Raw genomic sequence first — 12,491 nt, 5'->3', positions numbered from 1 at the left:
GCCAGCTCCTGCCAGCCTACAGATGGGGAGCAGGGGAGGGCTGATCTGATCTGGGTCAGAGTCCTCCATGTTTAAGCAGCAGCTCAAAGCCTGAGGTTTGCACAGGTGCCCTCCTAATCTCCCAATTCCCTCCCTCCTCCATTTCTGTTCAGGTGAAGGGAAAGTCCAGAGGAAGAATTTCTGCTTCAGGTTGATTTTCAGAGAGGCCAGTAAATTTATCGACTCTTTTGACACCACCCCTTTCCTTCCTCGGCTTCCCACCTTTCCCACCCCATCTTCCTCCTCCCCTCCTCTCCAAGACATGCAATTAAAGAGAAGGCTCAATATCTGCCCAGGAGGAAGATTCTTGCCACGCCTGGACTCGCATATTTGCTGCTAACGTGGTGCAAAGCAAAGGGACCAGCAAACCAGCAGCCCCTGGGACACCGAGCTCTTCCTTGGGGTGTGGCTGGAGAACATGGACCAAGCAAACCCATGGTGTGTCTCTAGGTTACTGCAGTGATGTGTGGAAATTTATTTCCCTCCCTCCCTCCCTCCTGCTCTGTTTCTGGCCCTTTCATAGATAACTATAAATATATACAGTCTCTATTTTTTTTTTAAACTAGCTCACAGGACCAAACTTTTCCATTCAGAGAGTGACTGCTTGCAAGAGGTGTTGGAAATTGAGGGGTTTGCCTTTGCAACGGTGTCTTCTCAGCATGCACTGCAGATAGGCCTGAACATTTTGGAGAGAGGGAGCTGGGGGTGGGTTGGGGAGAGAAAGAGAGAGAGAGAGAGAGAGAGAGGCAGAGAGAGAAAGGGAGAGCACATCTCTCGAGCAAGAAGAAGGAGAAATACATTCCTGCAGGATTAGGGCACAGTCAGCTGCTCAGCTTGAGTCACTCATCCACCTTAGCACCAGCCTGGTTCAGGATCTGGAGAGCTCTCCCTTACCTTTCCAAGGGCTCCTGCAGACCAAGCTCCTGGGATGTGGTGCCAGCCCCTGCCCTGAGCACGCTGTGATCAGGCTGAAAGCACAGCAAACCAGTCCCTAACAGAGAGGAGCTGCACTGCCTCCCCACACACGGCACAGATCGTGGTGCACAGCTCTCCATGGCAACTGCATCTTCCTGATGAAGGCAGGAGGAGATGAGAGAGTGAGCAGATGCAGAGGAGGCTCCCAGGGCTGCACACTGCCTCCCTGTGTCGGATACCAGCACTGGGCAGTGGGCAGTTTCCTTCCAGGTGACACAGGTGACATTTTCTCCCTCTGAATTCAGCAGCCTTCCCCAGCAGATGCAAGGAAAACAGGATGAAAGAAGGTTCCATTCTGGGATTTCCCCCCCAGCACCCCCTCCAAGAGACAGATTTTACATTATGCAGCATATACATATATATATACACACATATATATATGTAGGGACAGCTCTATACACTATATACACAACTCTATAAAGCACAGAATGTAGTTCAGAACTGGATTTTAAAAAGATCCCCTGGGAGTGGGGGGTGTGTGTCATCCTGCCAAGGCACAGCCCTTGAACAGTTTGGAACAGTCTCTTCAAGTTTCTACAAAAGGAAGGAAAGGAAAGCAAGGCAGAACAACCAACAAACCCCAGAGTGATAAGGAATGAACGATTTCAATAGTCAGAGTTTGATAAGGTACCACAAACATTGGTGTGTGTGTGAGGGTGTGTGAGCACATTGAAATAGGGACAAGAGAGTTGGTGGGGCAAAGTTGGTGCAATTGATACTGAAGTGAGCTATGGGGATTTTGGAGAATCTCGGCCAACTCTCATTCTCCTCCAGTTTGCCCTTTGTTCAGGTGTTTGTGGCACAGTCCTTTAAGTACCTTCAGATCTCCTCAACCACCCTTCTGTGTCTGATGCTGAGAGTTTATGAGAGGTGAATGAAGCTGTGAGAGTCTGTGTGTTTCTATAGTCCATGTTTACTTATTGTAAATACCATTTTTATACTTAACATCTATTATGTATGTGATTTGTATAATGTACTTTATTTCTGCTACAAGTAATTTCATGAAGTTTAAACTTAGTCTAATTTTGAACAAAACAAAAAAAAAAAGAAAAAATATGAACAAATGCAAAATGGGAAAAAAAAAGGACTTTGGGAATCCTAGGTCAAGCTGGTTTAAAACAAGCATTTACAGTTTCTTCCATCACAGTTACTGATGTGACTGTACAATGTTACAGGTGCGATACAAGCTTTGTCAATGTCAAATTCCTCACTCTGGTCAAAAAAAAATCCTAAATTTATTTAATAAAAGTTTTACTTGCTAAGTAACTGGGGCTCTACTTCATCTTCTTAGTTGTACCTGCTTTTAAGTAATGCTTACAGACATTGCCAGAGCCCTGGGCTAATTTAATAGTTCACATGGGCTCAGCAAACAGCCCTTGGCCCACAGAACCCAGGGGAGCAATATTTCATCACAGAGGAAGCATCAACACAACACCAAGACATTAGAAACTTGTTTAATTAAAATAGAGATAAAAATTCTACTTAGAGGAGGCAAGAGGGTTCGTGGTATCCAAAATAAGTAGTGAGGAGGAGATGCAGCCATGCCAGGACATCCTGTGCAGACACACAGGGGTTAAACTGGGGCTCAGCAGAGGCTGGATGCAGTCAGAGCACACAGGGGAGGCTGAAGGAGGAGGGAGATGGGAGGAAGGCTAAGGCAGAGTGGAAGAGATCTCTGACTGATGGGTAGCAGCAGCAGAACCATGGCTGAAGCAGGATGAGAGACCATGAGTCACGTTAGGAAAATGGGATTTTGCCAGCACTGCTGCCCTGCTCCTGATTGACAGCAGTGGTTCAGTAGGATGCTTAGTGGGATGGCAGGAATGGGATTACAGGGCTGTAGGATGAGACTGGGCACCCCTCAGGGGCTGCTGTAGTTGTAGAAGGTCCGCAGCACCTGGTTCCCGCTGCTGGGGAACAGAGCCCAGAGGCAGCAGAGCGGCCGCAGCCACCGCGGGTAGAAAATCTCGGGTGCCCGAGCGGCTCCGCCCCGGACGATGGCGAGCGCGGCCTCGGGAGCGGGGGAGGCGCTGAGCAGCACTTTGCCCCTGCAAGGCAACGGGCACAGGGTCACAAACCTGAGCCCACAGCTCCTGTTCCACAGTGAACTCCCCCTGTGTGTGCCCAGGCAGCTGCACTCTGCCCACACCCCCTCAGACAGAGCTGCTGGGCATTGTTTTGCACGTTTTCAAGAAGAGATGTGTTCCTGCAGACAAACACACACCTGGTGTACTCCAGTGCTGACTCAGTGTCAATCAGGCCCAGGATGCACAGGGTGACTGACACATCTCTGCTCTGCATGATGAGCTCGTGGCGCAGCGAGCTGAAGAATCCATCCAGGGCAAACTTGGTGGCAGAGTAAGAAGTGGTGAAGGGAGTGGGCATTTTCCCTGGAAAGGGAAAAGAGAGAATGGAAAACCCCAGAAAAGTGAGTGTAAGGAGGATCCATGGAGAAGGAATCTGGGAAAAGATGGAGGCTTTGCCATACTATATCTCAACTCCTGTTCAGGTGAGTCTCCCTTTCTGTAAGTATATTAAAATACATATTACTATAGTCATATATATTACTATATTATTAAATATTATATATATATATATTTAATAATATAGTAATATATATTATATTATGTATTATATATAGTAATATATATAATATATATTTTTTATATATACACACATATACACATATACATATGCATATATACATACATATACATATATATTGTAATATATATAATATATAATATATATAATATATTATATATAATATATATAATATATAATATAGTAAAATATATTATATATTATATAGTAATATATATAGTAAAATATATACTACTATAGTAATAATACATTACTATATTATTATCTATTTATTATAATATTATTATATACTATAAAAAGCACAGTTTGAAAATGTTTAGGAGTTGAACAACAGAGAAATATGGACAGTACAGGGAATCACTGTTTCCACAAGGCCAGCATTTACTCCAGGTAAAGTCACCAACCTGTGAGGGAAGAAACAACCACCAGAGCACCTCTGTTCTTCTCCAGGGTGGGAAGAGCTGCTGTTGCAAGAGCCACATAACTCAAAAAATTCACCTGGAATGATAAATGTAGACATGGAAAAAGCAAGAGGGTTTGGAAGCATGAGCCAAGAAAGTCAATAGAGTGGTCAGAAATGGAAAGGGGCGTGGTTTGGAATTGCCTTTTCAAACATCAAATGAGAGAAATCATCTCTAGTTGCATCCCTGAGTCCTTCAGATTCCAGAAAAAGCAGTGAAGAAGATCCAGAGCAAAGGTTACTCCTGGGCTTTAATATACACATTTCCTAACAAGATACAACCGGCTGTCCCTGCTTTTTCTTTATGCTTTTCTTTACTCTGCAATCCCTGTCAAAGACACCACTCTCAGTTTGCTCCCCTTCTAAGTTTTTCTTGACTGAGCTCAGACTATGAGGCACAAAATTCAGCATCTCTTCAGAGCTTGACTGCTCTCTTAAATTATATTAATGTCTTCCCTATGTTCCTAAGTTCCCACTCCCCTCAACCTGACCTGCCACACAGACCTCGGTGGGTCAGAGAAAGAATTTTATAGATAAAAATCAATAAACAACCTTGAGAACAAAACCAGAAGAGTTCTGACTCCTTCTGTGACTGCCAGGCTGGGAAAAGAGACATTCTAATGCATCTTGGGGTCACTCTGAGCAGCAGAAGTCCCAAAATCCCAGGAGAAGCCAGGGGAGTTGCAGGAGAGCTGGGAAGCTGCAGAGGACCCAGGAAGTTGAGGGGAGCTGGGAAGTTGAGGGAACCCAGGAAGTTCAGGGGACCCAGGGAGCTCAGAGGAGCTGGGAAGTTGAGGGAACCCAGGAAGCTGAGGGGACCCAGGAAGCTGAGGGGACCCAGGGAGCCTCACCTGCAGCAGCCAGCGCGTGTACTCCACATCCCCAGCCCACTCCTGGAAGCGGTTGGTGCCGATGTGGTTCAGCATCAGGTAATCCAGGCCCCCTTGGAGAGCAGAAAGAGCAGTGACACACAGGACCCATCCCTGAGCATCAACCAGGGAGCTCAGGAATGCCAGGAGGGCTCCAACACTCCCTCAGAAGGATGGAAGTGCTTTACCATGAAGACAGGTTAAATATGCTCATCTGGGGCAGCTTTGGCTGCTCCTCAGGGGTAGAACTGAAAGGAAAACTGTTTGACTTTGACAATAACTCCCTGAAATGATTCAGGAGCAGAACTTAGCTCTGGTGGTACATCTGTGTCCTTAACACCTTTCTCAGTTCAGGGAACTGAAGCAGGAAGCTCCTTCTAGAATGAGAATTGTGCACACACCTGAAATCCAGAGATGCTCAGGATGCTTACCGAGCTTTTGGACAGCAAACTGCACCACCCTTTCAGGCTCTGAAGGGGAAGACATATCTGCAGGGATGTAAAATATTTTCTTTGCTCCAAGTGTCAGGCATTTCTCCATCACCTTGAAAAAGAACACACCCCAAAGATTAAAATATTTGAAAAAAGAGTAGGGCAAAAGGGCACTATAAAGCACATACTACAGCCAGTGAGAGTCAGTTCTGGACAGAGACACACTTTATTTTAAAGTTTATTGTTGTTTGGGCCATGGAGAGCTCATTCTGCATCCAGACTGAATCTGCATCCTGCAAAGAGTTACCTCTATTTAACTCTCTGCTTAAATGATCTACCTGGGACAGGATCAAGATTCACTGGAAAAAAGCCCCAATCTTCTTCAGGGGAAATCTTCTGGAACAAGGATTATGCTTTACATTAAATTCTTCTCTTTTTTCCAAAATAACTGGAAAAGAATTCATCTTTCATAATTCCTTTGCTATGTTGAGTGTGTGAATGTGCCTGACAATGATATGCAGTTTTGAAATAATGCCTTCCAGTCATTAGGAACTATTATTATGCTCACTGTCCTCAGCTCACCTTTGGCACCATTTCACAGTGAAGAACTTTCCTTGGAAGTCACAAATCCCCACAATTAAAGAGTTCCCCTTTCTAAATGTTGCCCCATTTCATAAAGATGGAGAAATCTCATCTGTTGGAGTTGGTCAAAAGGCATTTAACCTACAAAAAGTCTTGAGTTTTTAACAAAACAGCTACAAATAGAACAATCTGGACTGAAAAGTTGCACAATATTTTTGGACATTTTCCTAATGTCCAGCCTGAATTTTCCCTGATGCAGTTTCACACCATCCCCTCATATAAATAAATGTTCAGGCAGTTAAAAAAAGCTCAGGCACTGAATTTGCATCTTCTTCTCTTCTGGGTTCATGCTTGACAGTTCTGAAGGAAAATCCATCATGCTGACAACTCATTTTTTTGTTGGTTTGGTAAAAGCCTGGATCTCTGATATGTTCCCCCATACAAGGAGGAGGTTCTTACCTTCTGCAGCACAGCTTCCCTCCTGGCAGTCAACACAATTTCAGCACCAAACCTGGCATAGTGATATGCTATCTGCTCTCCAATCCCAGCACTGGCTCCAGTCACGAGGACACGGGCACCAGACAGGCTCTCTTTTTATGGGAAAGAGAATAAAAGATACAGAATTAAGTGAAGAAGCAGCAGAGGAGCTGCCCTTAACTACTGGCAGAGCTTTAAAGAAGAAAGATGCACCTGAGTGCTCAAAATTCCTGGTGCTTCTCCACAACTAGAAGAGGCAGGACTGGTGATGCAATGACACGATGAATGCCAGCTAGCTGTGTCACAGGGCCTAGATTTTGGTTGCTAGACCGAAATCTTTAAAGAACCAAGTTCCTGAAGTTGTTTTTCACCTTCTGAGAAGCTGCACAGAAACCAGAAGGCTATGTGCCTTCTGCAAATAATTTACTCTTTGCCACCAGTCTGGAGGCACATCACCCCTCTTGTGCCAGGCACTGCACACCTCTAGAGATGGTTCTTGAATTTGTAACAAGGAATTTACAACCAAAACATAAAAAGAGCAAGGCAGTAGCAAAGTGCCATTTTCCCCCCCCGACAGAGACAGCAGGATCCCTGCTCTTAGATAATTTCATCTTTCTCTTTGTTTCAAGTTTCTCTTTGTTTCTGGGAATGAAACATTGCCTTGGGGTCACCAACTCTAGTAAGACTACGGGCAGGAATGAGACCATCAGTCCAAGTTTGGAAACTCAACCTCTTCCCTTGTGTGACTTACATTTCAGCTTGAAATCATCCCCCTGGCGAGCCTACCTGGGTTAAAGTCGTCTTCCCAGAAGAAAGCTATGAGCACAGCTACAACCCCTGTAGCACAAAGAACTTTTCCAATTGCCTTCATATCCCTCCAAGCTGTGAGGAACAACGTGAAGTCTTGAAGCTGAGCACTTCAGCCAAAATAACACCGTGTTCTCCTTCCTCTGATGCTTGGAGCCAGCCTGGGAGAGGCTTTTGTAGAACCGAGAGCCCACCTGAAGTGTCTTTCCCCTGAGAGCCACAGCCACCTTGGTTAAGAATAAAAAGGATTTTTCACCGGCAATTCCCACAGCCCTCTGCACTCAGAGCCTACAGGAGGAAAAAAAAACCCTCTCGTGTCTAATCTTAGAGAGCTGTTAATTCATTAAAGACTAACGACAGCTGGCAGCAGTGACCCCAAAGCAGCGGGATCTCGGGAGGGAGGCGGCGGCAGAGCCCACAGGACGGAGCCGTGTCTGGATGAGAAGAGCAGCGGGATGAGCTGCTCCGCCACCACGCTGCGACACAGCGCGACAGAACACAGAGCGGCGGGGACAGCGCCACAAAGGCGCAGGAGCCGCGTTCGGCCCCCTCACGCCCCTCAAGACTTGCCCAGCCCCTTCAGCCTTGCCTGGCCCCTCACTCAGCTCGTCTCGGCTCGGCTCAGCCCTGCCCAGCCTGGCCCCTTCACATCCTCGACCCTGCCCGACTCCTCACGCTCCTCACGCCCTCAAGTCCTACCCGGCTCCTTCACAGCTTCAGCCCTGGCCGGCTCCTTCAGCCCTGCCCGATCCCCTCACGCCCCTCAAGTCCTGCCCAGCCCCTTCAGCTCTGCCCGGCCCCCTCACACCCTCGGTTCGGTTCGGCTCGGCTCGGCCCTGCCCGGCCCCCTCATACCCCTCACTCCCTCAGCCCTGTCCGTCCCTGTCACGCCCCTCATGCCCTCACGCCCTGCCCGGCCCTGCCCTCTCATGCCCTCAGCCCCGCCGTCCCCTTCAAGCCCTGCCTGGCCCCCTCACGCCCCTCACACCCTGCCCGGCCCGGCCCTGCCCGGCTCCCTCAAGCCCTCAAGCCCTGCCCGGCCCTGCTCTGCTCTGTTCTGTTCTACCCTGCCCGTCCCTCTCGAGCCCCTCACGCCCCTCCTGTCCCTCACGCCCCTCACGCCGGCGCCGCGGGCGGGGCCTCGCGCGCACGTGACGGTTCCGGCCCCGCCGCCGCCATGGCCGCCCGGCTGCTGCCCGCTGCCAAGTGAGTCCCGCACGCCCTGCCCGCCCTCCCGGCCCGGCCCTCCCGCACCCTCCGCACGGCGCTTTCCCCTCGGTACTCCCTGCCCGCCCCTCAGTGCTCAGTGTCCGGGCTATCCCCGGCCCGTCCCCAGGCCCGCGGCCTCCCCGTCCCGCGGCTCTGCTCGCCTCGCTCCGCGCCCTTGGCCTCGCCTGCCCCCGCGGCTCCCCTTCTGCACCGGCCGGGAGGGCCCCGCCGCTCTCTGCGGGCACGGACACGTAACAAAGCCGGGAGTGGCTCGGAGCTCCCGTACACCCACAGCCAGGCAGGGGAGAAGGGTATCCTTGGGGGCCAGCCGGGCATTTCAGCAGAGAAATCGCTTTTTTCCAAAATGCATGTGAATACATGACTTAAAAAATTGGTTCTCTCTTCTCAGCTCTCTTGTATCTGTCCTATGTCCTATTACTGCAGTACCGCTGTCTTGGGTTGTCCCCTTGTACAGCTCTTGCTGTTTTCTTAAAGGGAAAATACCTCTCTGTGAGTCTGGGAAAATCGCTTACCTCAGATCTCTGATTTATAATAAAAATGTCAATAAATGCCAAATATTCTCTTCCCATCTTCCCTTTTGTAGGTTGCCATCACGGCTGTAAAACTGGTGACTGCACATCATGCAGGGAAACTTTAAAAGCCGTGGTCAGGAGTTCACTGGGCTGTAATGAGCTTAACAAGATATTGGTGTCTGTCAGATTTATCAGATAAATATCAGATTTATAAGGAAGAATTAACATGGATGGCTTGCTTACTGCAGAATCCTTGAGTTGCTTTTAGCAGAGGAATATACCAGTGATTCTCAGGCTTTAAAAAGTGTCACATGCTCTTGAGGAACACTTTCTCATTTTTATATTGAAAACCATCACTGATAAAATGTGAATAAGGTGTAGTTTGAAGGGGCTGACAGGAAATAGCTGTCCTGGAAAGGCAAGGAACATAGGAAGGTATTTTTCTGCTGATTTTTACTTACAGTAACACATGAGGCAGTCCCAACCACTGAGAGAGATGCACTGATGGTCAGAACAGGAACTGAACTGTTGTGCTTTCAATTCTTTCAGGTTTCTGGTCAAAGGAGGCCTGGCTGGAGCTGCTGTGTATGTGGCATATGACCAGGGGCTGCTGGGCAGTGGCATTGAAGGTGCTGAAGCCCTGAAAAAAGCTCAAGAAACGCTGCCTCCAGCTATCCAAGAGTGGACAGATTACCTGGGCTGGGAGGTGAGGGCTGCTCAGGTGATCCCTGCAACACAAACACCTCCTCTGAATCAGGAAGAGAAAATATGGGGCTGATATTCTGATTCCAGTGAGGCTGGCAGGAGTTTTACTGCTAAAACTGGGTTCCACATGGCAAATATTTTGAAGAGGATTGAAATGGAAGGCGAATAAAATGCTAAATTTGGGGCAGAGGTATTGCTCACAGATGTTATTTCAAAGGAGAGGGGTAAGCAGAGGGTCAAGGGAAGGACTGCAAACATGCTCTGGGAGGTAATTCACTGTGCAGTTTTCTTCTGAAGGATCCTAGTTGTTTTTAAGGAAAACAATGAAAATGTTATCCTCCCAATTTTTAACATTGCTAAAAGTTCAAGTTGAATTTAAATTGCTTGAAGAGACCCCTCCTCTGTGAGTTGTTCTTAGTTTTAAAAATCCTCAGAAAATAAGAAACCTTTGCTTAAAGTTTGAGAAAAATTTTCATATTACAAACTAACAGAGACAGCCATTGAGATGGTTTTTCAGGAGCACCTAAATAATATGTTGTACTTTTTGCACCTACTTTATATTGCAGAAAAAAGCAAAACCCGGACTTTAAACATCATGTCTGGTCCCTTTTGGGGCTTATGGCACCTTATTTTTGAGATCTGAGATCAAGAGGCTTTGCCAAGGTGATGTGAATTCCCAGTGAAACCACTCAAGTGCTGATATTTTGTTCTCTTTCTTTCCAGCTCCCAGCCACTCCAAAAATTGACTTTTCCCTCTCTGCTTCCTGGAATAAAGGTAAAATAACTGCTCACTAACTGAGTCTGAGCTCAGTTTTTCAGAAGGGATGAGCATTCCCATTGTTATTAGAATTTTAGACATTTTTGTTTGAAGGCCATACCTATAAATACCAAGTAATTAATACCTATACTGGGTTATAAATACCTATAAATAGTAATATATAGGTTTTATGGTGCAGGAAAGAATCTTCATGTAATTGTGGGGAAACACAATCCACAAATAACTGTGACATGTCCAGCATCACCCATGGAGTCTGTGGCAAGGCCAGAAATAAAACAGGAATTAAACAAAGAGCTGAGCTCAGTCCTGTAATTGTCTTAGCTCATGTACAGACCCTGAGGTTGGAATTTCTGTGTCACAAATGCTCAGGGCTTAAAGAGATCTGTTGGAAATGGGGAAATTTGGCTTGGATGATGATTTTGGGGTAATTTTTCTCTGCTTTGCTTGCAGGGGTGCACACAGTCATGGGTGCCTTGTCTGCAGCTCCCAGCAGGGCCTGTGAGTACACAGTGGAAGGCTGGAAATATGTGAAGGATCTCATGAAATGAACACGTTCTCCAGAGCTCAGGATTCTCTCCATCTCCACCTCTGGAGGGCAGCTCAGCCGTGTAAGGGCTACAATAAAAGACTTTGGTGGAACTTTCATTTGTATTTGGGTTGGTTTTAGCCTGCAGAGTGGAATTTTTAGCCTGCTTTGTGTCTTAGCACTGATCCAAGGCTTCAGGAATCACAGATAGTTGTGATGAAGTGCTGAGAACAGCTTCTGTTCTAAAGCTTGGAAATAAAATAATTGTTCTGAAGCTGAATGAATCTTGAAGATAAAAGCAATCTAATTCAAACCAAGCCAACCAGAGTTCAAAAAAATTTTAAAAATCCAAGGTAACAGTAAAAGATGCTGTAAAAGGTGGTCTGGGAGGATTATACATAACTGAGCAAAGTTTATCTGCATTAAACATTTTGTTAGCTTGCACCATGCCCCACTTGGCAGACTGTGCACATTTTCATTTTAATGTGCATGCAAACTTTCACAAGGTCACTTTTCAGTCACAGGTTTTGCTTTTTCCTGCAATATAAAGTAGGTGCAAAAGGTGGAACATGTTATTGAGGTGCTCCTGTCACTTTTCACAGGCAAATATAAGGAGGACACCACTTGTAAAATAAAGTTACAAATTGATTCTGTGTTTTTAACCCTCTTTGATAGGATTGTTGTAATTTAGAATGTGCCAAAACACAGCTGCAGAACAGGGAACAGCAGGATGAGTCCTTACTCAAATCAGGAAGCAAATATAGAACATGAGGATGAAGAAGGATTTGCAGTTTTGTTTCCTTTTTTAACAAATAGATAAATGATGAAGCTAACTGCCCAGAGATTTCAGAGGATTTGGCTGAGATGCAAATGTCTTTAAAAAGTGGTTATGTTAATTCCTGAAGGATGGGTCCATCAGCAGCTCTTAAACCTGATGGTGCAGATGCTTCAAGCTCAGTAAACTCTGGAGTTGTGTCCTGCAGGTGCCAGATGCTTCACAGCACCCCAAAACCCAGATAACCTCTATTAATGCCCCAGTTCTTCTCTAAATTTGCAATGTCCACTGCTCCTGAAGCAGCACAGCTTTGGTTCCAGGTCTGTTCCCCCTTCTCTAAAGAAATCCTGACATTTATCAGGAGAGTTTTCCTCTCTCTGGCTTTGCTACAAACCAAATGGAACCACTTGGAGCAAAGCATGTACAAACAGAATACTGCACCTCCTCTATGCTCAGAACTTGAGTTCTCCACACTTTTCAGGATCTTCTGTACCAATTCTTTGATGTTTGCTCTCCAAAGCTTTATCATTGTGCTTTTTCCATTGATGAATGAAAAAAAATCTTCATGCAACTCATAAAGAACCCCTTCTCTAAAGATGGAAAAACCCCAGTGACCCTACAAATGAAAGTTACAGCATTATTTTTCCTCTTAGCATCATGAAAGCCATTTTAGGGTAAGGCTAAGGTCATGTTGCTCCAGAGATGTCTGCACAAAGAGGAA

At 46.4% G+C, this 12,491-nt stretch overlaps 3 protein-coding genes across 5 annotated transcripts in view; 2 read left to right on the top strand and 1 right to left on the bottom strand.

The window, feature by feature from the left end:
* The window catches only part of CELF5 (CUGBP Elav-like family member 5), a 41,403-nt gene extending 39,132 nt beyond the window's left edge, over window positions 1-2,271 (top strand). For both annotated transcript variants that reach the window (XM_054291201.1, XM_054291200.1), the window contains exon 13: window positions 153-2,271. The gene's annotated coding sequence lies outside the window, so the exon portion shown is untranslated. The remainder of the gene's footprint in view (window positions 1-152) is intronic.
* A 552-nt stretch (window positions 2,272-2,823) lies between these two features.
* HSD11B1L (hydroxysteroid 11-beta dehydrogenase 1 like) lies at window positions 2,824-8,119 on the bottom strand. Of its 2 annotated transcripts, XM_054291213.1 has the most exons (8): window positions 8,100-8,119; window positions 7,224-7,532; window positions 6,420-6,550; window positions 5,379-5,490; window positions 4,930-5,021; window positions 4,023-4,116; window positions 3,239-3,404; window positions 2,824-3,062 (listed from the first exon to the last, which is right to left on the bottom strand). In XM_054291213.1, exons 2-8 carry the CDS (start codon window positions 7,306-7,308, stop codon window positions 2,876-2,878), a joined length of 867 nt encoding a protein of 288 aa, XP_054147188.1. In that variant the 5' UTR covers window positions 7,309-7,532; window positions 8,100-8,119; the 3' UTR covers window positions 2,824-2,875. The 2 variants fall into 2 exon arrangements, with proteins under 2 accessions (XP_054147188.1, XP_054147187.1); XM_054291212.1 differs by lacking the exon at window positions 8,100-8,119 and having other exon boundaries at window positions 7,224-7,848.
* A 265-nt stretch (window positions 8,120-8,384) lies between these two features.
* Window positions 8,385-11,114, top strand: MICOS13 (mitochondrial contact site and cristae organizing system subunit 13). The gene is made up of 4 exons (XM_054291225.1): window positions 8,385-8,450; window positions 9,536-9,692; window positions 10,415-10,466; window positions 10,920-11,114. Exons 1-4 carry the CDS (start codon window positions 8,422-8,424, stop codon window positions 11,015-11,017), a joined length of 336 nt encoding a protein of 111 aa, XP_054147200.1. The 5' UTR covers window positions 8,385-8,421; the 3' UTR covers window positions 11,018-11,114.
* The last annotated feature ends 1,377 nt before the right edge of the window (window positions 11,115-12,491 follow it).

The sequence above is a fragment of the Melozone crissalis genome, unplaced genomic scaffold, assembly GCF_028551555.1.
Source record: "Melozone crissalis strain CALT ecotype California unplaced genomic scaffold, PUWL_Pcris_2 ptg000088l_1, whole genome shotgun sequence".
NCBI classification, from domain to species: domain Eukaryota; kingdom Metazoa; phylum Chordata; class Aves; order Passeriformes; family Passerellidae; genus Melozone; species Melozone crissalis.
Note: the sequence above shows the minus strand (reverse complement) of the source record. Positions and strands in the feature narration are given on the sequence as shown.